Source organism: Neovison vison, chromosome 11, assembly GCF_020171115.1.
Source record: "Neovison vison isolate M4711 chromosome 11, ASM_NN_V1, whole genome shotgun sequence".
Taxonomy (NCBI): Eukaryota; Metazoa; Chordata; class Mammalia; order Carnivora; family Mustelidae; genus Neogale; species Neogale vison.
In genome coordinates this window covers 195,793,893-195,819,048 of record NC_058101.1, presented here as the reverse complement: position 1 = coordinate 195,819,048, position 25,156 = coordinate 195,793,893, and the positions used below count along the sequence as shown (strand labels likewise).

Sequence of the window (25,156 nt, the reverse complement as noted above, 5' to 3'; positions counted from 1 at the left end):
CCACATTCCAGGCTCTGCACACTGGAACATTATGCATGGAAGCAGAGGGAACAGACAGACCTGCCTTTTTCTTATCCCAGGTTCCCAATTCCAAAAGATCTACCGTATTCCTGCTCAATAGACAGATGGAAAAGATTGTTTCTCCACCTGCCACGAAGTGGGTGTTTCACCAGCCCGGCACTCACACTAGACTGGTAAGTACCATCTAGGTCTGGTCACTTGAATGTCACCTATGGCCATCAGCATGGTGCTGACGGGGGCACTGGTTCACCGAGCCCAAGGCCCTTTGTGAGGAAGCGTTTGGACGTGGAGGGGTAGAGCTGATTGCCAGGATGAGGGCCCGCGGCAGGCTGGCAGAGGGAGAATCCCCTTGGGGCAAGTGGCCTGGCCTATCTGGTGCCCGGGTGGTGCAAGGTCACAGATGGGCTGAGGCAAGCTGCAGACCAGCCTTCTTTGGTCATACCCACGCTCCCAGGCAGGCACAACTGGGACCTGTTTCTGGTAGATGGTCCCTCTGCAAAAAGGGACAGAAACGGCCGTGCCCGCCAAGACTACTAGGTAATAGCCACTATTGGTAGTTGCTTTTACTCTGAATGGAGCACTGTGGGTTATTTCCAAAGCTTCCCTTTTGGGGCACAAGGGATGGGTCAGTGGGTGTATTGCTCAGCACTGTCCTAGCTTTCGGCACCTGGCTTACGTGGTGTGAAGTTGGCCAAAAACCACAAATGACCCTTCATGGACGCAGATCGACCCGAGCTCCCGCTCCGTAGGCTTGCCGTGGGGGTGGAGTCAGTTGGGCACAGTAAAAGGCATCAGGAAGGGTGTGAATCTACCTTGAGCTCCTCCTGCCAGACCAGTCAGGGCCAGAGGCCCATGTGTCACCGGTGTCCCCAGCTGAGCATTTGTAGCGGCTGCGCCCTGGCTGAGCCTGTCCACATCCTATTCCTTAGTCCCTCAATACTCAGCTGTATCTATTGCTCAGAATGCAAAGGAACCTGCTGGGCTGCGGGGGTTGCTGGAGGCTGCTCTTGCTTGATCTTGCAGAAAGGAATGTGCCAAGCAATGGTGTGACGGCTGGGAAAAGCATTTTCTTTTTAAAAATGACCATAGAAATTACCTTTACACACTTTATAAAAGTATAGTAGGCTGTGTGGCAGCCGTGATTTTTCTTAGAAACGAAAGTCAGGGTAGGGGGCATCTATCTAGCAGGGTCTGAATGGGGCAAACCCCCTACCTCCCCTCCCCATGCTGCTGGCTGTGCACCTCCCTCAACCCTGGCTCTTCTTGTTCCCTTTTTTTGGTAATGACCTTTAAAAGGCTTCTTGATGTCTTACTTCTAATGGAAAATAGTAACTCCCCACCCCAGAACACTGAAGTCTTCAGCACCACGGTTGAATAAGCCATATCCCACTGAGCTGTATTAGCCAGTGAAAATTCTTAGGACAATTTATTTTTACACATGGCTCTTCTACCACAAGAAGGAGAGACTGAGCCATGGGACTCTGGAGCGGGGTCTGCTTCAGCCACCACACTTGGGTTTTGAAGTAAGCTGAGCTGCGCCCTCCCTCCTGGGGTTGGCGGGCTGGGCTGGGGAGTGCCTGGGGGAGCACACCGCCTGCGGCTGGCATGGTGCTGCCCCAGCTCAGGAAGTCTGCTCAGTTCACCTAGCGTTTTGCAAAATCACGTGGGAGACAGGAGCTAGCTGCCTATAGCAGCCAGCTCCCTTGTGAGGTGGGCCGGCCTCCCCTTCCTTGCTGCCCCTCTGGGGGAGGTGTGCCCCAGTGGGTCTCACACTCTGGGTGAGCTGGGAGCAGGAGAAGCCCAAGTGAAGGGCAGAACCCACCCCGGGACACAGTCTGCACGGGCTCCCTCCCCCACCCCCCGGGAGCAGCCAATGCTTTCCGACAGCGTGCGCCTGTGTGGGGGCTTCAGAGTCTCCCACAGGAGCTCCCCACTAGAACCAGGGGGTGGGAGGGAGGGGAGGAAGCATGCACCTAGTAGGGCTGTAGCTCGCTGTTCTGTCCCTACTTTACCCTGCGCTCTGGCCAGGCAGGTGGACGCCTATACATTCACATACAATTCTGGAAATACTGTAGTATTTAAGAACATGCCTCAAACATGCAGCTTGGAGGAAAAAAATAGATATTTTTAATTATAAGCATTCAAAAGTCAAGCACAAAAACTGTGATCCAACCCAGTGTAAGATCATCCATCCTCTCATACTTAAAATGTCTGGTATAAAAATACTCACTCTCTTGGTTTTATTGTTGATATCTTTTATGTTTCGTTTGAAAATATCTCCAAACTGTACAGAAATGTCAGACCATGCGTTCACAAATAACACACTATTTTTTAAAATTATACAGTGTAAAAGAGTAAAACATTTTTATTATATTTGTTTCTTCGAGAAAAACAGATGTGTGATAGAGGCTGTGGCAAAGTCTTGAAGGGATCAAAACTGGGCAAGGTGTTTTCAAGCCTGAAACAGAAAGAACAAATGTGAGGGTGAGTCTGCCTTTCCCCGGGAAACCCCTGGGGGCATCCCAACACTCACAGGTGTGGAGGCACACAGAGCACGACCTCTCACCAGAGCAGCCATGTTCTCACCGTAGACCCAGACACATGGGCAGGACAGACTTCCCTCTTACCAGAAACTTTTCAAGACCTCCTTCCCCCACACTAGGAAGTGTTCATGGGTGTTTTGCTTTGTGGCCCAGGAAAAAAAAAAAAAAAGTGGCTTGAATCATCCCGAGACTTTGCCACTTGCAGAGTCCCAGTGTGGCCCCACGGTTTTCTTCACTGTTGTAAAGGCTGCACTGTGAAACCTCTACTATTACTCTGTCCCCATTTTCTTCCCATCTTCCCAACACGTCAGACCCAAATTTGGAGGTAGAAAAGGTCTTACAAAGGTCTAGGCAGAAGTAACTCCATAGAAACTAGGACTGTCCACAGGGAAAGGCTTATTTGTGTGGCGGAGAAAGCTGTCGAGAAAAGAGCACTGTAACCAAGAGCCCATCCGACCATCCTAAGTCAGGCTTCTTTGGAAAGATGCGCATTCAGCAGGAAATCCTGAAGCGAGAGACCTCCCGTGAACACGCCAACAGCCTGAACTGGACGATTTTAGGAAATCTGAGCCAGGTCTGTAGCACTGGGGCACCCACACTGTGACCCGGGAGATTGTGGCATAGCCTGTGTGCGGGTGACGGCAGAAATGAGGGGCCACGGGTCAGAAGATGCAACATCATAACCACACAGCTACGGTTCATGGAACAGTCTCCCTGGGGAGAGACCAGGGTGCCACTTTCAAGGGCAGTGAGCAGGTCATTCAGAGCCTCACCTGTCACGTTCGAGTAACATGCACCCATGCCAAGCTTGTGGCCACCGTGCTAGTCCATCAGTTTAACTCACCGAGAGGCCCGGCGCTGGAGATGCTCCCAGGTCAAGTTCTGGGAGGCCTGCACACACCACCTCAGGGACCACCCTCTCCCGCCTCACACTCTCAGCAGAGCTTGGACATGCCAGGAACGCCCGGGGAAAGGAACGCCTTCTAGAAATCTCACTTTCCGACTGCTTTGCCTCCCCTGGTGTCCAGCACAGGAAGGGCATCGCCAGTCACTCGGCAGGTGCTCGCAAGCGGGAGGAGAAACCGGAGTGGGCCAGGATGACGCACACCCATCTTGGGTACATGTCACAGGATCTGCGACACACTGTGAACAAGGCCAGAAGGGCCCACTCTTTTCATCTTTGGCCACACCCTGACTTGTAACCAGCGTGGACACCGGGTGTGTGTGGCCTGGAGCAGCCGACCTTCCCAATGGGCCCAGGACCTAAGGGTCCCTCAAATGCCTGATGGGCCCTTGAACTGCCGAAGGAGCCTCCACTCCGGAGTGGGAAGAGGCAGCATCCCCTTGTACCCCCAGCTCTGGATGTGCAGAGCAGAAACCCTGCTTAGACAAAGTGGGCACAAGACATTTTCCCCCACTCTCATGGCTTGTCAGGCTTGGAACAAGTCCCACGTCATCCCAAACTTGACCTCAAGCCAGCAGCCCAAGCTGTGTGTTGGTTCCAGGAAACGGTTTCTGAGGAATAGCAGTCCCCCTACAGCTGTTCCTACTTTGGAACAATTCACAGGGGACGACGCTCGGCAGCCCTCGGACTCTGGGAACCTTCAGGGGCCTGCACGTTGCCAAAGGCCTCTGTCAGAGAAGCTGGGCTTGGAGAGCGCCATCTTGGGAAAGCAGCCAAACCTCCATGTGGGGACACGGCCCCGACACCAAAGTCTGAAAGCAAAGCTGCCACTCTGCCTTCAGAGACAGAGAAGGAATGGAATGAAGAGGCAAAGGAACACTGGCTACCTGTGCTGGCACCTGCCCACGTGCTCAGGAGGGACCAAGGCCCTGTGGTCTTTTCCAGCCCTGGCCAGGGGCCTGGCTGGTCAGCTTTCTCTGAAGAGCTCAACTACGGCCTTTGGGCAAGAACACGTTGCTACTCCTTGCCTTTCTGCCATGACCTCGAAGGCACCATGTCTAAACCAGACTCCCGACTTTACCTTCTTCACAGGACTCCCCTCCTGACCCTCCGCCTTTGTCTCCGTCCTACCACCAGCCCCTGGTGACATGGACACGGCCCTGCTCTCTCAGAGGACTGTGACTTCCCATCCCACCGTCACCATCTCGGGCTCGCTTCTCCCGGTACGTGTTTCTGACTTGACTCTTCATTTTGCTGTGGGCAGCCAGCTGACAGATTCTGAACTCCTCCTACTTCCTCCTGCCTCCCTGAGACCCAAATCCCTAACACATCCCTCAAGGCCCTGGAAAGCCTGGTCCTAATCCACTTAGGACAAGGACATGTGGTACAGCTCTTCCTCCTGCTCTTACACACTCCGCGCTCAGAACCCAGTGTGCGCGCTCCCCTGCAGGGCTCTCTTCTGAGCTCCCACTGGGCGTCCTCACTGTCCGGGCCACTTGTTTGGCTTCCTCAAGGACCAGCTGAGATTATTTTCCTCCCTAAGACTACGTCCTCTTGCTTTCACCCCAGACACCGTCACTTGCATGTAGCAAAACGTCAGACACCCCCCGCACTGTAGGGCAGTAAAGGAAATGGGAGCGACAGACAGTTAATGACACGTGGCCCTGAGACCTGGTTCCTAAGTCGGGATAATGCCCCTTGGCTGAGCGCCAGGAGCCTGTGCCCGGGGGCCCCTCAGCATCCTCCCAGAGCCGCTCTGGCCCTGATGGGGGCCTTCCCAAGAGGCACGTGAAGGGGGGAAAGGGAGAGTCCGTCCAGCTGCCCCGGGGTTTTAGCAGCCGGAGGCAGCTGGGTTTTAGCCCAGGACTCTGTCCCCTTCTTCCTGGACACTCGAGCAGGAAGCGAGGTGCGCGGGGCTGGCGCATTCTGGCCGAGGAGGAAGGCTTTGAAGGGAAAACCATGGCAGAGAGGAGGGAAGAGAGAAGGGGGGAAGAGAGCTGATCGTTTCCCGAGCTTTTCCATAACTGTGCTGTGGCTGTGTAATTCTCACATGGGAAAAGAATGCGTCCACATTGCCATAGATGTTCCCAGACTGAACAGAAGGTCAGAATGTGGCTATTTCAGTCCCTGTAAACAAGGAAGGGGTTTAGCTAAGAACGGAGTTCAAACTTTGGAATGTATTAACAAGGACATTTTAAACAGAATACAGAGACATCCGGGAACACGGAGCACCGAGGAGGGATGGGGGCGGGGTGGGAGAGGGTCAGGCTCTGTTCGCAGAGCAGCTTCTCCTCACAGCCTTTCCTGAATGGCAGTCAACGGACAGACAGAGGGAAGTAGAGGAAACAAAGCTTGCCAGAGGCAGGTCACCACTGTCCCGTGTAAGACCGTAGAGAATGTCTGCTGTCTGAACGAATGTTATAGTTCTGAAACATTTCATGTCCCCTGTCCTTGAGCAAAAAGATCAGCCTGTGGCCCTCAGGACTGGGCACAGCTGCTGCTGCTGGCTGCCACGGGCACGCCGCCAGACCCGGCCGGGCCTGCTCTCCCCCCACTCAACTTTGGGCTCCTTCTCCCAGCAGTAAGAAAATTCTGTTTCCCTCCTCCTACTACATACAGTTGGCCTATTTACTAACGATTTCTTTCCCAAGAGTTTCTCTAAATGTATTCCTTTTTATCCAAAGTCAGATGAACAGTTCCCTCTACCCAACTCCCAATAAACATGGACCAGTTTTCATTTTATAGCTGTAAAAACCCAATACTGGTATTGATTTGTAATAAAAAGCCTCATTAACATTTCAAAAGGTTCACAGGCTATCTCAGGAGACCAGTCTTCTGTAGTTGGAAACTCCTCCCCCGCATCCTAAACACACATCCTTACCTGCCCCTGCACGCGGGCGCCCATGGGCCCCAGGAACTCCCAACAGCCGCCCGCCTCCCCACGTGGGTTCCCGCTCCCACACCTGGTCAGAGAGGGCTCAGCCCCCTGGTGGTCCAGGTCGGAGCAGTCCTGGCCGGCAGTGGGCCACCTCCAGACTTGTTCTTGTAACCCACAAGCGGCCCCAGAACCGGCGAGCCCCATGCTGAACACAGGTAGTGGCGAGGCGCCCTCCAGCTCATCTGGTCGTGCTGGCGGCCGCCTACAAGCTCTCAGCCGCCCCGAGTCCCAGGGCTACTCCCACGTGGCCCTTTCCTGCTACAGGTCACCAGGCCCTTATGTTGTTTAAATGAGGTCACCCCGTGCTCTGGCTACTGGGCTCATCTGCATTGCCCGGAATTACTGATGTTTGGGTTCATTTATTACATTAAAAAAAAAAAATTATTCTAACCTACTTCCAAAAAATTACATGGGTAGGTTTAAATTGGTCTTTAAAAGTACCAGAGAAGGGGAAGAAAAAAACAAGATCTCATCCTTTAAAAGAGTCTTACGTAGGGCACCTGGGTGGCTCAGTCGGGTAAGCCTCAGACTCTTGATTTCAGCTCAGGTCATGATCTCAGGGTCATGAGATCGAGCCCTGCCTCAGGCTCCGCGCTCAGCGTGGAGTCTGCTTGAGACTCTCTCTCACTCTGCCCCTCCCCCGACTCACATTCATGCTTGCTTTCTCTCTAATAAAATAAAACCTTTAAAAAACAAAAAGGTTTTAGCAAGTAATAACATTGGTAAGCATAGGGTGGGCATTGCTATAAAGAACCATGACAAAAAGACAACCTAATAGATTAGGCTGTGGCACCGGTGGGATAAACATTAGCTGCCCCACGTGATGTGGAAAAACCTTCCCTGTTGCTAAGTTTGTCACACTGACCAAACACATCAGTGGGCAGAAAGACCCCAAGTGCAGGCTGCTGGCCTCCTGTCCAGGCCGAGGAGCTGGGCTGTGAAACACGGCGCACACAGCGTGCCTGCCTCTGGATGGCTCTACTCTGAGCAAGAAATACCTAAGTCCCAAAAATGTGGTAATGGCCTCCTTCGCTAGATCTGCCCGGTTCTCTGTCCTTAGCAGGAATCTTGCCCTCTTTCTGACTCATCTTTTCTTCATTGGCCCCTTGTAGGGATGAAATTCACCACCTTATTTGGGCTGAGACATAACTGCTTCGGGCCTGCCCTTAGCACTCCTGTTATTCTAGGCCAAGTTTTGCAGAGAGACTGGAAGCCCCCGGTCACCTGTGGGAATGCGACACCACTGCCGGAGACTACACTTCCTCCTAGAAACTGATGAACCGCAAATCACTGATTATCGTCAGCCAACAGGAAAGCCCAGAAGGGAGGAGGTGTAGTGAGTGCCCTGTCTCGTTCAGCTATGCCCAAGGGCAACCACTTATTTCCGAAGAGGTTCATGAAAACATTTCTGCGTCCCTGAGAGAGGGTTATACTACATTCAGTACAACTGGATGAAGTCAGGGGGAATATACATGCCACATCTAAAAGATTCTCACCAAAATGGTTAATTTCCAAAAAAGGCACAAGTGTGTATTTATCTGTAAATTCCCATTGGTGGACCAGCTCGTCCCACTGCTGTGGCATAGCCAGTGTGGGCACAGACCGTGTGGGCAGAGAGTCTGCAGAACCCCCCCTCCCCGTGCCCTCCCAGGATGCGCTTTCTTAAGCACCTGTGGCTCGACGAGGTCATCAAAAGCAAACCCCCGACTGCAGCACTCCACACCAGTGCGTCTCAACCTAGGGCGCCCAGCAGAATCACCTGGGGTGGGGGGTTAACGCCTGGACTGCTGGGCCCTGGGGTCCCTCCCAGAGGACGCTGGTGCGACGATCCGAGCACACTGGTCTCCATCACCGCGCCCCGCCCAGGACATGCTGCCTCCCCAGAGGGCCTGTTCAGCCTCCCACTGCCACTCACCAGCACGCTCCAGTTTTGTAGAACGGCTTGAGAACAGCAGCCACCACTGAAGGTTGCATTAATACCCACAAGACAGATTGCAGCCACCATCACACACCTGGAACCTGGAATAGAGAAAGAAATCACCCATTAATGGTGTGTGGTCATTTCCAACCCCAGGGCTGGCTGGCTCTTGGGGTTCCCTGGGTCCCGAAGGTCACCTATTCTGCAAGCAAAGAACGGAGAGTCAATGGCGAAGGGACCAAGGCCTCCACGGTGGAGCCAATGACCAGTGCCTGATGAGAATGATCACACCAGTGGCATGGCAGCTCCCCATGGGGACCACCGGCTTCGGGCCCGGTCAGAAGGAAAGCGCCCTAGTGGTGGAGGGGGGCTCCCGGGGGCTCTCTGGCACCAAGGCTGGAGGGGAAGGGACTCTGGAGCAAAGTATGCTGGGGGAGACGCGGTCTTCAGACGTGCGTCCGTCATGGGGGACGGATCAGAGCCACGCTGCAACAGCAGGCCGCCTGGCCAATGAGACAAGGCAGCCGTGCAGAAGATCCGAGGGCCGAACCCCTAGGACTGTTCATAAGCCCTGTCAAGGAACAGTGCAGGACCTGAAGCTCCCCCCCTCCCAAAGAAAGGAAGTGCCCCAAACCTATCCAGCTCCAGGAGCTGCCTCAGACCACAATAACAACTACTGGGCAGCCCAAGGACATAAAAGCCATTCTCCCATAGGGTCCTGTGCTGTCACATGCACCGATGAGCTAAACTTTGCTCCAAGCACCTTCTGGAAAACAAGTACTGAATGGAAACATCTGTGACTACAACCTGCTCCCAAGGGCCTGAGAATTTTGAAATATGAAGGTGCTGAGACCCAGCAGATTATAAATTTTTTAATACTCTTTGGTAGGCATGACTGCCTCTGAGCCAGCTGGTTTTTGCAAGAATTCCCGGAGCCAAGGAAGGATGCCTGCCTCCCAGCACGCGGATGCCAGTGGCCCTCTAACACTAATCTCTTGCGTGTTCAGGCCTAGCGACGCCGCTCTCCTGCCTGCAGAGAAAGAGGTCGACTCAAGCACACGGGGCTTCGTGAACAGAACGACGCAGGGTACTGCTGCGAACCCTGAGTTCCCCAGAGGCCTCCCTGGTCTGCTCCCCGGACAATGGCTATCCCCAGGGCCCTCGTGCTCACAGCCAGAGACAGACGAGGCCGTTCCTCCCAAATCAAAACACGAGGAATACACAGCTTTACAGTCTGGTCTTATCTCTCGCCGTGTCCTTCTCTCGTTTGTTGACACTGGAACTACAAGTGCTTATAATTGCTGTGCATCGTCTTGGTCCTAGGCCAAGGAGATTCTCAGAGTTCTCAAAGAACGCCCTCCCACAGCCACCCCAGCTCCTAACTCACTCAGTTTTTTGGATTTAACTACATGTGGATACCCAACAAGGAAGACTGTGTCATCATTCCCTCTGTAGAGTTACTAAAAACTTGCTCGTGCTCTCCTGTTCTCAACGCATCTGGGAAATGGGTCGTTTTCGGTGATGATCATGTCATCTGGGGTTGTCCACCCCGTGGCTGGACCGTAGGCCAAACTCCAGTGATGCGCAGACAGAGCTCGCAGCCAGACTAAACACCATCAAGCAGGATGCAGGAAAAATTAAAACCCAAATGACACCCACTCCTCTGCTGCGCTTACACCACAGATGACAGTAAACTCGACACCCCCCCCCCCCCGGAGGGGCTTTCCTCACACGCACGTGCCCCGGGAGGGGCTTTCTTCACACGCACGCCCTTCCTCGAGGGTCCTGAGCAGTCACGCTTCTCTGTCACGTGTATCCATGACTCCCACCCACTAGAACTGGAATTTCTTAGGGCCACAGGCCTGGTCTTCCTGCAGATTTTTCCACCTGTCTAGCACATAGCAGACATATAATATATGTTTACTTAGGGGTGCCTGGATGGCTCAGTGGGTTAAGCCTCTGCCTTCAGCTTGGGTTGTGATCTCAGGGTCCTGGAATCGAGTCCCGAGTCAGGCTTTCTGCTCAGTGGGGGGCCTGCTTCCCTCTCTCTCTCTGCCTGTCTCTCTGCCTACTTGTGATCTCTGTCAAATAAATAAGTAAAAATCTTAAGAAAAAAAATATGTTTACTTGAAGGATGGAGAGCTTGTTTACTTTTCTAGTCTAGTCCCTGATTTCCCAGGAAGAGGACAAAGTATATAAATGAAAAGCCCCTGCAGGGCCCTGAGGAAACAGGCCCCGGACGGTGGAGGATTTGGAGGGTGCTCCCCCTCCACCCCCTGAGCTCCACATGTTGGGAGTGACGGCCTGTCTGGGTCTGCGTATAGTTGTCATGTCTGATGTCACTCCTGCTCTTGTCTTCTATTCAGTGCCACCTTCCCACAGAAGACCCCCCCCCCGCAACAAACACAAAGGCCATGTGGAACAGTGATGTCACTGGCCTTACCTATCCTACATTTGGCCTTTCTGAAAGACCAGTTTTGCAGTAAAATGTTAATTATTATTTCATCAGAACCACTGTTTTCAATTCTAATTTACATTTCCCTACAATTACGTAGCCTGGACTATTAGCTCAGAACTTGATCCAAGAGACTAGAAGGAGCCTGAGGAACGGATCCACACTGAGCTGATCTAACCTCAGGCAGGATGGGAGACTGGATCCTGACCGCAGGTGCGGCGGCAGGAAGTGCAGTTATCCGTCCTCCCTGCCCGCCACCCCTCCTCCGCTCCCTCCAACCCCGAGGAAGGAGTCTGGCCCGAGGCCCGAGTTTAGCACAGAACGAACCGTGCGCCCACAGGAGATACTCTGCCTTCTTACGGGTCTGGCAGCTTCGCAAGCCATACTTGCGAAGGGGGAGACCGCTAGGCCTTCTTTGGTAGCTACTGCTGCCTCTAGGTCTCCGGTGGATAGGTCTGTGGGGAAGGATGATCTGGAACAACTTGGGTGAGCCGAGAGAAACAAAGGGCAGGATCTGACTGGCTGGAACCGTGCAGCTGCTTCGTGATCACGCCTTCCCTTCGGCCTATATAAATGCTTAACAAAGTCCTTCCTCAAGCCCTTACGCCACCACCATGCTCGGCCAACTGCCACTGCCAGGTTTGGACGCATCTTCTCAGCTGACTCAACCCTCCTATACCACCTGCTACTACCGACCCCAGCAGCTCACCACCGGCCTTCCCGGCTCCAGCCCTCCCCGGCGCCTGCGGGCACTCTTCGTTTTCCACAGGCTGCTCGTCCTCCACGGACTCTACGGCTGCCGGAGCCTCAGGGCTGCGTCCTGCTGACCTCTCTTCCGGTTTCATCAACTGCCTCAACTTCCTGCTTAGGCTGAATGCCGGGTCTACCCCCAACCCATCAGCTCCTTCGGGGGCTTCAGAATTCCCAGTTACCCAGTCCTGGGTCCCTCTGGGTGAACACCTAGCAGCCTCTCAGCACGGGCAGATGATGCACAGTCCTGGGGGGCAGAGGAGCACGTGACCCATCAGTGCCTTCTGGAGCCAAATGGCAGTGCTGCACCCACCTCGCCCCGGGTAATGGGGGCAGGGTCCCTCATGACGAAATGACTAAGGCTTTTGTGCACAAAGAACAGAGAGCCAGGGACAGGTCATTTTAAAAATTAATTATGGGCATTTGGATATGGTACATGGACTTGGAGAGTCCTGGACATAATGGACCCTAGAATATACCTCAAAGCTTACCAATTGTATTTCCAGGAAGAGAAACCCCCAAACAGCAAACTTTTACATTTCACAAAATAGTAAAATATTTTAACTACCTTCAGTATCTACCATGGACTGACTTTTTTCCCAAGAAGCTACATTTAAAATGCAGTTGCCATTCAGAGATACCACTTCACGTAAAATGGGTACATGAACACACGTACAACATAATTTCAGAATAAGGGGCAAATATAAGCAGCATAAACAAAATCTACTACACTGTCCTAATTTTTTGCCTCAATATAAATTGATTAGTGGCAACTCTAACATAATGACCACTGGTCCAAAGATCTCTGTTAAGTGGGTGTCACTGGTTTAGGTTCTGGGTAAGAGATTAGAGCCAGGCTTCCCAAGATGTGCTCTGTGTGAAACGGCAGGCTCCTGAGCGTCTGTGAAAGAGAGGGCTCCCTTGTCTCCAACGAGTTTGAGGAATGTCGCATCCTTGAGTTCCCTAATCCTACAGATTTATGATGCTCGTGTTATAATAAGGGTCCCAACAATCTTTTGGTGAAAAACCAACAAGCAAAAAAAAAAAAAAGTGTTCTTTTTTACCTTGGCAACATGTATGTACCCTGCTTCCAGTCATCCCCAAGGACTAGCGTTGCTCTGGCCACTTAGGAATAGGTACAATTCTAACTTACTGGAGTTGAGCAAGCAAAGAAATATGATTCCTTGACTTACGCATCACCCCACCAGCAGAGCAAGAATCCCGACCGGTTATGGGGTGGGTGTGCTGCCTGGCTACTCTGATGCCCACCACCAATTCTCCTGTGGTGAGGCCCTTCCTCCAGAACAAGGACGCCGGCCTTCCGACCAAGCGCTCGCCTCTTACGGCAGTAAAGACTTAAGGCAATGAAGTCCACGCTCAGCCATTACCCTGGAAACTGAAATGAAGGTGACATGACCCCCCAAGCAAGACTTCAGGTGAGCAGGGCAGCTTGCTTGCCTGTGGAGAACAAATTCCAAAACACTCTGAAAATCCTATTCAGTGCTCTCCCTCCTCACTAGGAGGGCACTGACCTGTATGAAGCCGGCCTGGCAGCTACTTCCCCAGTACATCTCCTGTGAATGGTCAGAAATTGTTCCCCACTGAAGTTGAACCTGACCCTGACCGGAGGCCAGTTTTTCCCCACATAAGTCCTTCAAAAGATCACCCTGTATAGGTATGTACATAATTGTAGCATTTCTAAATGGATGAAGGTCCGGTCCCTCCCTACTGTCACTTTTCTTCCTGGGTTGTCAAGGAGTGATAGAAACCACGAAAAACCGTAGACTGTCCAAGTGTGACATCTCAGGGACTTTTCTTGAGGGCAGACGCCCCTAACTGACACCCCATATCAGAGTTCAGAGTAACAGTGCTTTAACAGAAATTCGGTCAAGATACTCAATTAAACACGGTGTTTGTAATTTCAGACAAATTATCTATTTACAGAAAAAAAATTGAGTCTGTAGTTTCCTACAGCAAGGTTAGGCCTCAAATAAAAGGGCGCCAAGATTAGGGTTTCCTGGAAGACCCTCGAAGCCTGCCTTCCCGGCAGCGCCAACTCAGCCCAAGTTCAACGCGCGCGCACCAAGTCACGTCTCCAGACCCCGCTCGGCGGCACCGGTGCTGCCGTGTCACCCCGTGTCACGCCGTGTCCTGACCCCCACCCCCCGCCCCGCCCCGCACGGGCTGTGGGGCGCGCGTACTCACATGGTATTCAGCAGAACTGACGGGACTTCCAGCCCTGAGAAGTAGCCTCGGACGGAGGGAGCCAGCGCATCTGCAAAGACACGTGCGGAGAAGCCGGTGAACCAGGGCTCATGGCCACCCCCTCGCTGTTCCCAGATGGGGCCCACTTGCCCCCAGGGGCCGAGGACGAGCGGCGCAGAGGCCCGAGAGGTCTTCCCCGTCCGCCTAGGGCACACGGGGCCCGCGCTCAGGGGGCACAGCGGACCCAGCGGCTCCCACCCTCCGGGCTGAGGCTGCGGCTCGGGCTGCCTCCCGGGCTGTGCAGGCGCACGTGTCTGCTCCCACAGAGGAGCGACAGCTCGCCACCCATCCGTGCCAGCAAGCTGGCCAGGACGTCTTTGAGATTCTGCTCTTGTTCTTTTAAAAAAGGGGTTCTGGCTTCTCGGTCCTGTGGGGTATGTGGTACCCCAAGCTCTCTGCTCACTCTGCTGAGAAGGACCTGCAGCCCCAGCTTTTCCATGAGGTTTCCAAGCGGAAGGCTGGCAACAAAATAGACTGAGTGATGCTCTGCCCACCTGGCAGAACATTCCTGGTCCTGTGCTGAGGAAAATGCGAAGAAACAAACCCAAGGGCAAGCAAACTTTGGCCTTAACAAATGTCTGTCGGCAGTGTCAGTTCAGCCTTTGGCCAGAAGCAAGGAATGGCCATTTACCACTGCCGCTGCTCCTGTTGCCCCGGAGAAGGGAGGCCTCCCCATAAAGCCGGGGAGCAACACAGGCAGCTGGAGCAGGGGGCAGGGAGAGCGATTACACGAAAGTGGGGAGATGCTCAGAAGGGCTGGATGGCTCTGTGGAGAGGGGCTTCCTCCCCAGTGTGGCAGGAGAAAGACGGATCTTTGACCTGGGTCTGGCCCAAATTCTAGAATAGAATGCAATGCTGGAAGGAATTTTATCCTGATAAATCTACTTCGATGGTTTAATAAAGCAGATTTTGCTGGAGAACCCCCTTTTCACACGGCACCTTACTCAGATCTCCAGAGCAGAACAGATGCAGTAGCGTCTGGCAGAGGTGGACATGCAGGGGGCCTGAAACCTGCAGGCAACCCCAGAACTGGGGGACGGGGGGGGGGTGTGCTCTGGGGGGCTGATGACACCCCCTCCTCTTCTAACCTTTTACAGGTGGGGAAATCAATTGAGATCTGGGTATTCTGAGTGACATCCCACTCAGTGGGGTCAGGATCCAGGGCCCGGGCTCCACTAGCTCTCGTGACTTGTCTAGGAGCGCGCCCCCAGACGGAGCTCACCCAGGATCCCGGCCATCGGTCTTGGGCCACACACAGGAGTCCTCAGCATTTCCTTCTAGCCCATGGGCCTTCTTCCTCTCTGGCTCTCAACACAGGGTGAGGGGCCACACTGAGGGACTCGATCCCAGCTTAGGGCCTTAACTACTTAGGAAATGAAGACTTAAAAAGACCAAAGATGCTTTTTGAGCTTCTCCCCATACCAGGAATCCAGCTCAGAGAACCCCTTGGGCCGGCTGTTCGTAGAAGATCCTCTGGGGACCACCTAGAAATCAGATCACCAGCTTGAGGGGTCCCCCACATTGTGAGAGGGCAAAGCTGTATTCCTCGGGAGCCGGCAGCAGGTACTGAAGTTCACCTAAGGGAGGGCCAGAGTCGTTTTCAAGACTCAATAGCAATTACAGGGATGAGGGCTAAAAACCTGTCATCTTGGGAATTCAGGAGTATATGCAGAATAAAGAAGAGAAATAAAGGAGGGAAGTGTGGGAGCATGGGAAGGACAAGGGAGGGAGGAGTACAGGGGTGTGGGAGGAGGGGGCAAAAGGGAGGAGAAGGTCGGTGAGAGAAAGACAAAAATTTCATACCTACCCATGGCTTATGGCTTTGTGCATCTGAATCCACTTGCTCACTAAGCAAAGGGCAGACTTGGAGCTGCCTTCCTGAGCCAGGTGGTAAAGGAGGGGATGGGGGCACAGCCCCATGGCAGGTGGGGGGCTGGGAACCTAAACACACAGCGGGAGGGGATGGGTCTGTGTGCACTGGAGTCGGAGGGAGCGTGGTGGTGGCGACTGGTGATGCCCGGGTGTGGGGCTGGGGCGCTGAGCCCCACGAGGCCAAGACATGTTGGTGTTTCAGAGACACAGGAATGGGGGCGCTGACCAGGGGGGTGGGCGCGCAGTGGATGGCATGACTTTTGGTGACGGTGACTGCGAGAAGGAAGCCCTTCATCTCCCACACACCACCCCAGCCTCAGCCAACCTCTGGTGCACGCTGGCCTCTTCTCCCTGCCCGTCCTGGCACCCGGAGCCCTGGAGTCAGCCCTGTCTAGATCACCTGAGCGCTCCGGGGCGACAAGCAGGCTGACTCTGGGCTGTGGGGTCTGGGAGAAGTTGAACTCAGCTCACGGAGCTGAGGATGGCCCGCTGGCTGATTCTCGGGGAGGATATGGTGATGGAGTCAACAGAGGCCCCGAAATTCATCACTCTGTGCTCCATGGCTCGGACACCACTGCCCCTGCCAACAGGGTGGCTCTTCTCACCGCGTTCCACAGACCTCCAAACCCATAGCCTCTTGCAGGTCTGAGGGGGTGCAATAGCAGCCACTTGCCAGCAGAGGGCAGCGCCTCTCCCCCAGGGCCCAGGTTGAGCTGCTCCCCTGCATTCCTGTGCAGCAGAGCAGAGCAGCAGAGCTCGGGGGCTACACGGAGTTGGGAGAAGCCGCAGCTGGTCCAGGTGAACAATCTATTTTGTGCTAACTGCCGTCCTCCAGAAGTGGGGGGACGGACCCCCACTTGGGCTGCCTGTTCTGCTGTGGTTTCTGACTCCAGGTCACCGGTGGCCATTCCTGCCCACTGCCTAGGGGCTGCTTCCCTGCGTCATCAACAATGGGGAAACCTGGGCTTCCCTGACTCCCTCTCCAGACACGATGCAGCAGGGGTAGGTCTGTGCAGCTTCCGTGTAAGACAGGATCCTGTCTGTAGGAAAATGCACGTGAGCTAGCGCACAGCTACACACACCAACAGCACACTCACAACCCTGCCTACCACCCTGGGGGCTTCTCAGGTCCCTAGCAGAACCTCTCCGGATGTCCGGGACCAGCACGGCTGCACACGCTGCCAGGCGGCTAAGCACACCACTGCGCGCACCAGGGCCTGGGAGCCCAGCAGCAGCCCGGAAGACCCTGGGCCCCGCCTCCCCTCAAACTCGGTAACGCGGAGTCATGACCGCTCCGGTTCACTGTCCAGGGCCCACACTGTTCGGGGTTCCACCGTCACGCTTCGGGAATGCTCTTCGAAACACAGTGGCCCCGCAAAGGGACACTGAGGTCTCCAGTGCCACAACACGGATGGTTCCAGCTCCGGCGACACGTATCAGAGAGCTCGGACAGGAGAGGAGAACCCCCAGAGACAGAAACAGCCCAAGGCAAAAATCAAATGGAATGCTAGGGCAAGTAGTAAGTATCTGTGAAAGTCATTTCTGTCCTCTTCCGCTTACAGATGAGGAAACTAAGGCAGACACAGGATTCATACTCCCAATCATGCTGCCGCAGCACGAAGACCCTGACCAGTCTCTAGAGTGGGGCCCGTGAGCCGCGCAGCACAGAGCAAGCAGGGAGGCCACGGACCTGCGCTCTACTCCCCACCCCTCCCTTCTAGGGACTGCCTGGCCTCACCGCACCGGCCTTAGAAGCAGCAGAGGTGCCTACCAGGCGCCCGCCTTCGTGAAAGGAGCGACCAGCGGTTCTCAGAGCACGGCCCCTGGCCCACCAGCATCCCCTGGGAACTTGTCAGAAATGCAGAAAGCTCTGGGAGAGAAACCCCAGGACCTGCATGTCACAAGCCCTTCAGAAGATGATGCACAAGTCCAAGTTTGAGAGAGACTGCTCCTGGGTGAGGTTTCCAAAGTGCGGCTGGACGCAGGCTGTCTACAGATACTCTGGGGTCAAGCCAGAGAGAACGCAGTCTCTGCCCTTTCCGTGGAATCGAGATACACACTGAAGATTCCAGGAAGTTCCACCACGAAGAAACACGTCTGACTTGCTTTAACCCTGGGTTTCCCAAATTTATCTGCCCACAGAGTCTTTCCATTACATTCGTCGGCAGCTGCCGAGAAATGCTGGAGAGGACGGCCCCTTCCGGGGGTGACCTTTGGTGGGTCTGGGAGGCCAAAGCACGCCAATATGGCATCCACGTTTCTAGCTCTTAACAAAGCTCATACAGCAGGTGCTGTACCTGAATACGGATCTCCCCAGGACCAGCTGTCCAGAGCCGCGCTCTCCTTTTCTAGGCACGGATATTCAGGGTCCTACACGGTGCCCGAGACCGAGCGCCCACTACCCCACTGGGGCTCTCCCAACACTGCAGCAGCGGCAGCCAGCCCCTCACATGTTCTGCAGTGATAACCACGCCTGGCCCGCTCACTGCAGGCCCAAGGATGCACTCCGAGCAGCAGCACCAAAGAAAGCATGTCAGGTCCTACAGCAAACCTTGCCAAAAGGCTCTAGGCTAAGGAGAGGCTGGTAAGCCAGGAGCACACTGGGGTCCAAGAAACTCCAGACTCACCCCAAAGACTCGATTGGTCTGCAACCCAGGAGATGATCTTTTTTATGGGACTAATCACAGGGTTCTTTAAAATAGCACCCCTGCCCTATCTAATACAGTGCTCACCAAAACTGGCAAACACTTTTCAGGAATTTGTTTGATGAAATGAGGCCCACCCAGGATCTAAAGGAACCGCCACCCCCCTCCCCTCCCACAACGGCTGGCCCATCCTCTCAGCAGATGCCCAGGGCACAAAATGCAATCCCATTCTCTCCTCTTTGTCCGGCATCTAATACCCTTGCCTAGGGCAATTCAACAAGTTGCCATCATCTAGGCAAAATGTGAAGATCTATGTGAATTGCTCCAAAGGTTAAGTCTGCCTTCTGACCTACCCCAAAGGCCAGGAAGGGAGCCAGCAAGTTAGTCCAGCCCGGCCGCATGCCCCCCGCAAGAGCTCCCTGTCCAGATGGTGGGACACGGCTGGGGCCTGAGCCCAGGCGGGGACAAGGTCTAGACCCCCGCGAACACCTCCTGCTAAGACCAGTCAGGGCTGGGCTTAATTAACCGTAAGTCTTCGGGGATCCTTTTCTCTCCTGGGCTTTTAGACTCCTTCCCTGTCTGTCCTAAGCACAAGCCAGATTCCTGCCTTCAAACAGGCATGCAAAATGTGCTCAGACACCCCAGAAGCTCACTCAAGACGCCACTCGGGCCGAGGGCACCCAGGCGTGTAACATCCTGTGTCAGATCAGGTCCACGGTGGCTGCTTGTCATCCATCTTTAATTCCGTCAGTCTGTTAATTTTTAACTATGTTTGCTATCAAGGGCCATTAGAGGTCCCCAGGAGCCGAGCCCAGTGAAGCGAGAAGTACTTCATGGCAGAGTGCACGAGGCTTGAAGTTGGGGTGGCCCACTTTCCCATCCTGTCACCGAGCGCTGGCCTTCCCCACCGGCAGCACAAATCCTGAATAAAACATGATCCCATTCGGAGTCGATTTGCCTTTTTCCCCCTGTCAGAATTGGTTTTCTTCAAGAAGTTCACTTTCTTTTTATGAAGGCGCCATTTTGTTTTTCTTAAACTTTCTCTGCTGCAGCCTTGGTTTTGTTTCCAGGGCACTTAGAATTCACATACTTTTGGATGGTATCTGGCTGCCCATTCCTAGGAAAGGAGGCCCAGCCCCGGGCGGATGGCCAGCTGGCCGAACCACAGCCTCGCCTCGGCACACACCATGGCCACACGCTGCTACTCTTGCCCTGGGCCCTCGGGGTTCTCTTGGTGGGGTGCTGGTCTCGAGTCCCTCTACTCTAACTTCTTCTAATGCTACAAAGGGAGGGCTCAGGAACTCTGGGCCATGCGAAATCAAGTTCTAATAAAAAGAAGGAAATAGAAGAGAGCTCGGTTAATAATGACGACTCCGGGCCAAGGACTGTACTCCTTCCCTCAGCAGGACCCCATCAAGTAGATACTCATTCTTCCTACCTAGAGATGAGGAAACCGAGCTTCAGCGGGGGTTAAAATAAACTTGCTTAAACTCCTGAACGTAGCACAGTGAGTGGAAACAGTCATTAAAACTGGCCTGTTTGATTTTAAAATGAGTCCTGATTCCATACCAGACCCCCTGCTCTGTCCTAGTGGGACGGTCCGACCACCATTTTGCTGATAATCTCAAGGATGAGGTGGGCTCATGGACTCGGGGAAGAGATCTCACTGCGAATGAGGCCCGGGGGCTAAACTTCCACAGGCCCTGGGAAGTTCAGCCTTACAAAGGACAAAATGAAACATGCTTCAGAGACCTGAAAGACGGTGCCCCAAGTGAAGGAAACCTTGCGGCCCCCCAGCCAGGAAGAGGCCCACTTGGAGCTGTTCTCTTGGTCATGGCAACGGTGAATTTGAGGAGATTCTTGCTGGGTTCCCCAACCACGGCCAGGGCGGCCACAGCCCCAGGGGCCGCTCGGGTTTCTGGACAGCTGCCGCTGCAAGCTACCTGCTGTGGTGAAGCTGGAGGCTCGGCGGCAGCAGCAGCTCTGGCCAAAGGAGCGCACCATCCCCAGGCATCCTGGTGGAAGGATTTCAGACAGCTTCTGAGGAGGCCCGTGATGACGGGCCGAATGTTTACGGCTCTCACGGCTGCACTAAGGGCTCCCGAGTTCTCCAGACACCGAATAGCAGAGGAGGGGATGAGGAGGACAGAGAAGGTAAACAGGAGGTCATCTGCTTGGCCAGGGTGAGATCCTCTGGGGTCTGGCCAGAGGACTATGGAGAGTAACTTCCCAAGGCACATGAGGCGACACTGCCACCTGGAAACAAGGCCAGGCAGGACTCTAACGGAGGGACTGTGGGAAGAATGAGCCACAGAGTCCAGGGAGGAATGGGCCGGATGACCCATGGGTCTTTCTCTTCTCCAGTTTCTCTGATAGGAAAGCAAGATAAGGCAGCAGCTGGAAAGTTCAGGGACAACGGGTTTGACTGAAGCAACACACAGGAACAACTCGCTCTCTCTGGGAATTCAGCTGTTTCCCACTCTTGATCTATTTCCTGTCAGGGAGCGGTTTTTCTCCTAACAGGCGTGTCCGGGCCTGCTGTAGGGGGAGACTTCCTCTGGGGACGAGTCCTCCCGGCGCTGGCACAGGCTGCAGAGACCTCGCTGCTGGATGGAGGGTGGGTGCCGTCACTGGTGACTGTCCCCAGATGCCTCGCCTTTCTCACCTGTCCATTTATTCTTTCCAACCTCTGGCCTTCCATCTGGCCACAGCCACGAGGACTCTGTGGCTGCCTCAGTGTGGTCAAGACGCTGCTGGATGCCTGGAGCGTTCGAATGATCACAGCCTGGTGGGGAGCTAGTCCTACGTTCTCTTCTCCTTGTTGAAAATGCACATGCTCCTTTAAAAAACATTTATGAAGTGCTTACTATGTGCCTGGCTCTCTTGTTCAGAGATCTCAGTTACTTACTTGGGAAAGAAAGTGTGAGAGAGAAAGCACCAGACAGGGGAGGGTCAGAGGGAGAATCAGGCCAGGGAGCCCGAGGCGGGGCTTGATCCTAGGACCGTAGGATCCTGATCGGACCCGAAGGAAGATGCTTCACTGACTGAGCCACCCGGGCGCCCCCAGGCACTCTTGTTCTACATGAGGGATTCTTAGGCCCACTTTACCGAAGCCCAGAGAGGTTAAGGAAGGCACTTGTTCCGTTGAGGTCACACAGCTCGCCATGGCAGAGCTAGCGTCTGACCAGGTTGCTCCACAGCCCACACGTCCAACCCTGTGCTCCTGCCAGGCTCAGCCCTCCTGAGGAACTCGAGTTCCCGCACAGGCTGGGCCTCCTGGGGCAGGACCGGAAACAGCCCCGAGGTGATCTGTCTGCGAAAGGACAGGGGGCTCTGTGCTCCCTTCAAAGTGGCAGACACAGGCCCAGAGCTCAGAGGAGGCCGGTGCTGGGAACACAATGCCTGGCCGGCCTGCCCCAGCCTGGCCTCGTGTGGGAGGAAGCCAGAGGCTCCTAGACCGGAAAGTTGAACAAAACCAGGAGCTAGAGGAGGCTGGCACATTCAGGAGAGACAGCACCCAGGGGCAGGTCCCCTTCACTGACTGACCTTCACAGAGCGGGAACTTTAAAGGGAAAGGCACATTATCAGAGGATCCACAGTTTCATCGAGGTCTAAAAACAATTTAAAGCCTTGGGCTGATCAGCCCCCAAAGGCAAGCTCTGCAGCCCCTCAAAGCTCTGCTCTCCCAGATAATCACAAGCCCCGGGCGGCCGGGAGCCCGCGGCCGCTGGAGAAAGCCAGGCCTGGAGGACCAGGTCTCGGGTGGTAGGAGCTGGTGCCATCCCGCAGGCCAGGAGGCCGACGCCCTCAATGTCCCAATTCTTCCCTTCCCTTCGAGAGATGCCAGCCACTGGGGTGCCGATACCCCACCCATGGGCCTTGGTCAGGCTCCCGCTGCAGGACCAGCCACCCTACAGCACTGCTGAAACCTGAAGAGGCCTCACCCTGTGAGTCCCGCCCTCTGGGGGCTCCCCCAAGGCCACACTCCCACCTGGCCTGCTCCCTGCCTCTCCCCTGGGCTGTGTGCTTGAGTGACACCCCGTGCCAAAGCAGAGCTCCTGTGTCTCATCTCAGTATTCTCCACAGGACATAGTCAGTGACAGAGGAGACGCTTCATGAAATTCGTTTTTATAAAACAGCGTAAAGGTTCAGTTCGCAGTTGCCTCTTGCTGAGTCAACGCCTGGCTCTGGCGGGCAGGCGGCCACACACTGCTCCTGGCCTTTCTCTCCCCCTGTGATCTCTCTTCCTTCCCTGTGTGCCTGGGTCACTTTCCCTATGGTCCATTTTTGTACTGAGTTTGGGTTTAACCTTTATAATTTGTCCAGTGTGTCACAAGGCACCTCCCAAGGGGCACGTCCCACCCTGGGAAGTCTGTGCTCCGATTTTAGAATCTTCTGCAGACGAGCAGGTGACGGGTTCCAGCCGTGAGCCGCGGAGCAGGCCTGGAGATCTGCAGTGACTCAGGACCAGCGAGGCCTCTGAAGGAGGGGCAGGTACCTGGGAGTGGCTCTCTCAGTCCTACTTACCTGGATGAGTTTCCAGCCCAACAAGGTGGCTCTGGTCAAGGGTAAACGCTATTCTGTTTCTAGAATGTAATGCGAACAGTGCACTTTGTTGGCTTTCACTCTGCCCCCTCAGCAACAGGACGGAATGACGGCACCGAGCAAAACTGCACGGGGACAGAAAAGGCTGAGCGGTGTGAGGGCGACATGGCGGAGGTGCGGTATGGGCTTGAGGGCAGAACTTTCCTAAACGCCGTGGACGAAACCTGCCCTCCTGTTCGCAGTGACTTTCAGAATATATTTAATAAATTTCAAACACCAGTGACCTTGAAAATAAACAGGAAGATCATGTCTACAAATGTGAACCATCTTCTCAGAATGCCATTGTTTGCTGCATCAAGATGTTCTTCACCTCCACTGAGGACGCGGCGGGGCCACAGCCCAGAGTCCCATTACCTTACGCGGTGACGCCTCAAAACTGGGACGTGGCATCAAGCAGGCATCTTCAATCATCTAAAGATGGAGATGCCAGACCACAGACGGAAGCCGGTGCAGAACCAGAAGATGCGACTCCTGATCGTCAATGACAGTTCATGCCCCTTGGGTCCTCCTTCCTCTGGATCAGGGTGGACAGAGCAGAGAACACACTTCTTCGATTCCTACAGGCTTCCGATAGCCAGACACACGATCCCTGCTGAAGCAAGATCTCCTGGCAGAGCCAAGCCACGGATGCGAGGCAGAGAATCTCCCAACGTGCAGCTCTTGATGGCTCTGGAGCCCAAGAAGAGACCAGAAGCAGCACTGAGGACGTGGCTCTGGGCCAGGTCACCGCCGGGTGCTCTGACGCCTTCTCCCACGTGGTATGTGCTCAGCGTCACAGCCCGATTCTACCGTGATCTCAGAGATAACCGCTTAGCTCCAAACTCGCATCACCATGAAAACAAAACGCTGAAGTCTGCTTGAGATCGTTTTTGCTCTGATTAAAATTTTTATTGAAATCTCTCAAATGTTACCAAGAAATAATTTTTGCAAAACGGGGGAGGGGGGGAAATAGCTAACAAGCAAATTCAGCATGGGAGCTCCCTCTGCTGGTCTGCAGTAGGCTGGTATGTTACAAACACATTCCCAGAGACAAATCTAATTTGCTGGAGAAGTGGACAAAAGACAGGTGTGTTGGGCTTTGCCTCAGGAGAGAAACACTAGAAGAAAAAAAAAATCCAAGTCTCAAAACAGAGCACAACATTGCTAAGAAAAGCAAAATCATACAAAAGCTTCTCCAAAGACATACAGTAAGATCTCCAAACAGAACTGGAATCATCCACTAAGGGAACGCTTCATTTTTGTCTTCCCCACTGCTCTACCTCCAGTTAGTAAGAATTTCTCTCGGGCCCTTTGGGTGAAGGTTAAGTTCTGATTCCCTTGTCTTTGCCTCCACGTCTCTTCTTACCGGCTTCTCATCTACTTAGAGAAGAAAGATCCAGGGAGTCAGTGGAGTGAGGCCTTTCCAAAATTCCAACAGAGAGTAAGTCTTTGGTGAGCCAGCACTGAGGCGTGGGAAGAGCAAGGCCCGGGAGTCAGGTGACCTGGCTCCGGTCATGGCAGAGCCACTCGCGACTTTCAAGAAGTCTCCATCTTCTCCGGTCTCTCTCAACTGTAAAATGGGCCAGACCTGCTGGATCGGTAAAGCCTCTACCAGTTCATTCTAGGATTCTCATCTTGGACAAAGACATTTAAATAACTGTATCTGTTCATGAGCCTTTAGGACACAGAACCCAAGCGTGCACTGGGAATGACTCCAAACAAGTTTTGGGGTTGAGCACAAGGATCTCACTGACTTCAGATGAAAAGTTCCACCAACTTGAGGACCGACGTGGCGGAGCCAAGTGGATTCCAGGTTGGGAAAGTCTCAGGATCAAGGAAGAGCTCCCAGGGGAGGGTGCCGGACGGGCAGCACATCCCACTAGGTCAAATGGTTGAGTCCATCTAATCCTGGCACTACCTCTAACCTCTCACGATGGGCATGGGCTTTCTAATCTCTTAAAACTCTTCAGTTCCTTCTCCCACACACCCCAGATATACTCTGGATTACATCCATTACATGAAGCCTGGGCAAGTTACCTGGATGTTAGTAAGGCCCCAAAGTCATCATTCCCAGTCTTTTCTGGCCACTGTCCACTCTGGCTTTCCCAGGGCAATGGTGCAAGGCTATGCAGCCGATTAACAAAGCCACGGATACTCAGAGTACCCTGCACACACGGCCCTTTCCATGGCATTAGGAACATTCGCCTCAACTGTCAGTTTATCTACACTTAGGCAGTCTAGGAAGAGCAGCGAAGACATCT

The 25,156-nt window shown here is 54.1% G+C and overlaps 1 protein-coding gene across 5 annotated transcripts in view; it reads right to left on the bottom strand.

Annotated features, from left to right (window-relative positions):
* Positions 1 to 2,259: 2,259 nt before the first annotated feature.
* RBPMS (RNA binding protein, mRNA processing factor) overlaps positions 2,260 to 25,156 on the bottom strand; it is a 172,315-nt gene continuing 149,418 nt past the window's right edge. For 3 of the 5 annotated variants that reach the window (XM_044225554.1, XM_044225556.1, XM_044225558.1), the window contains exons 7-8: positions 24,262 to 24,465; positions 23,927 to 24,013 (exon numbers count right to left, since the gene is read on the bottom strand). In XM_044225554.1, the coding sequence (XP_044081489.1) occupies positions 24,277 to 24,465 (189 nt within the window). In that variant the 3' untranslated portion in view covers positions 23,927 to 24,013; positions 24,262 to 24,276. Of the gene's footprint in view, positions 2,480 to 8,321; positions 8,426 to 13,734; positions 13,805 to 23,779; positions 24,014 to 24,261; positions 24,466 to 25,156 lie in introns of those variants that run through there. The other 2 variants (XM_044225559.1, XM_044225557.1) reach the window with 2 other exon arrangements.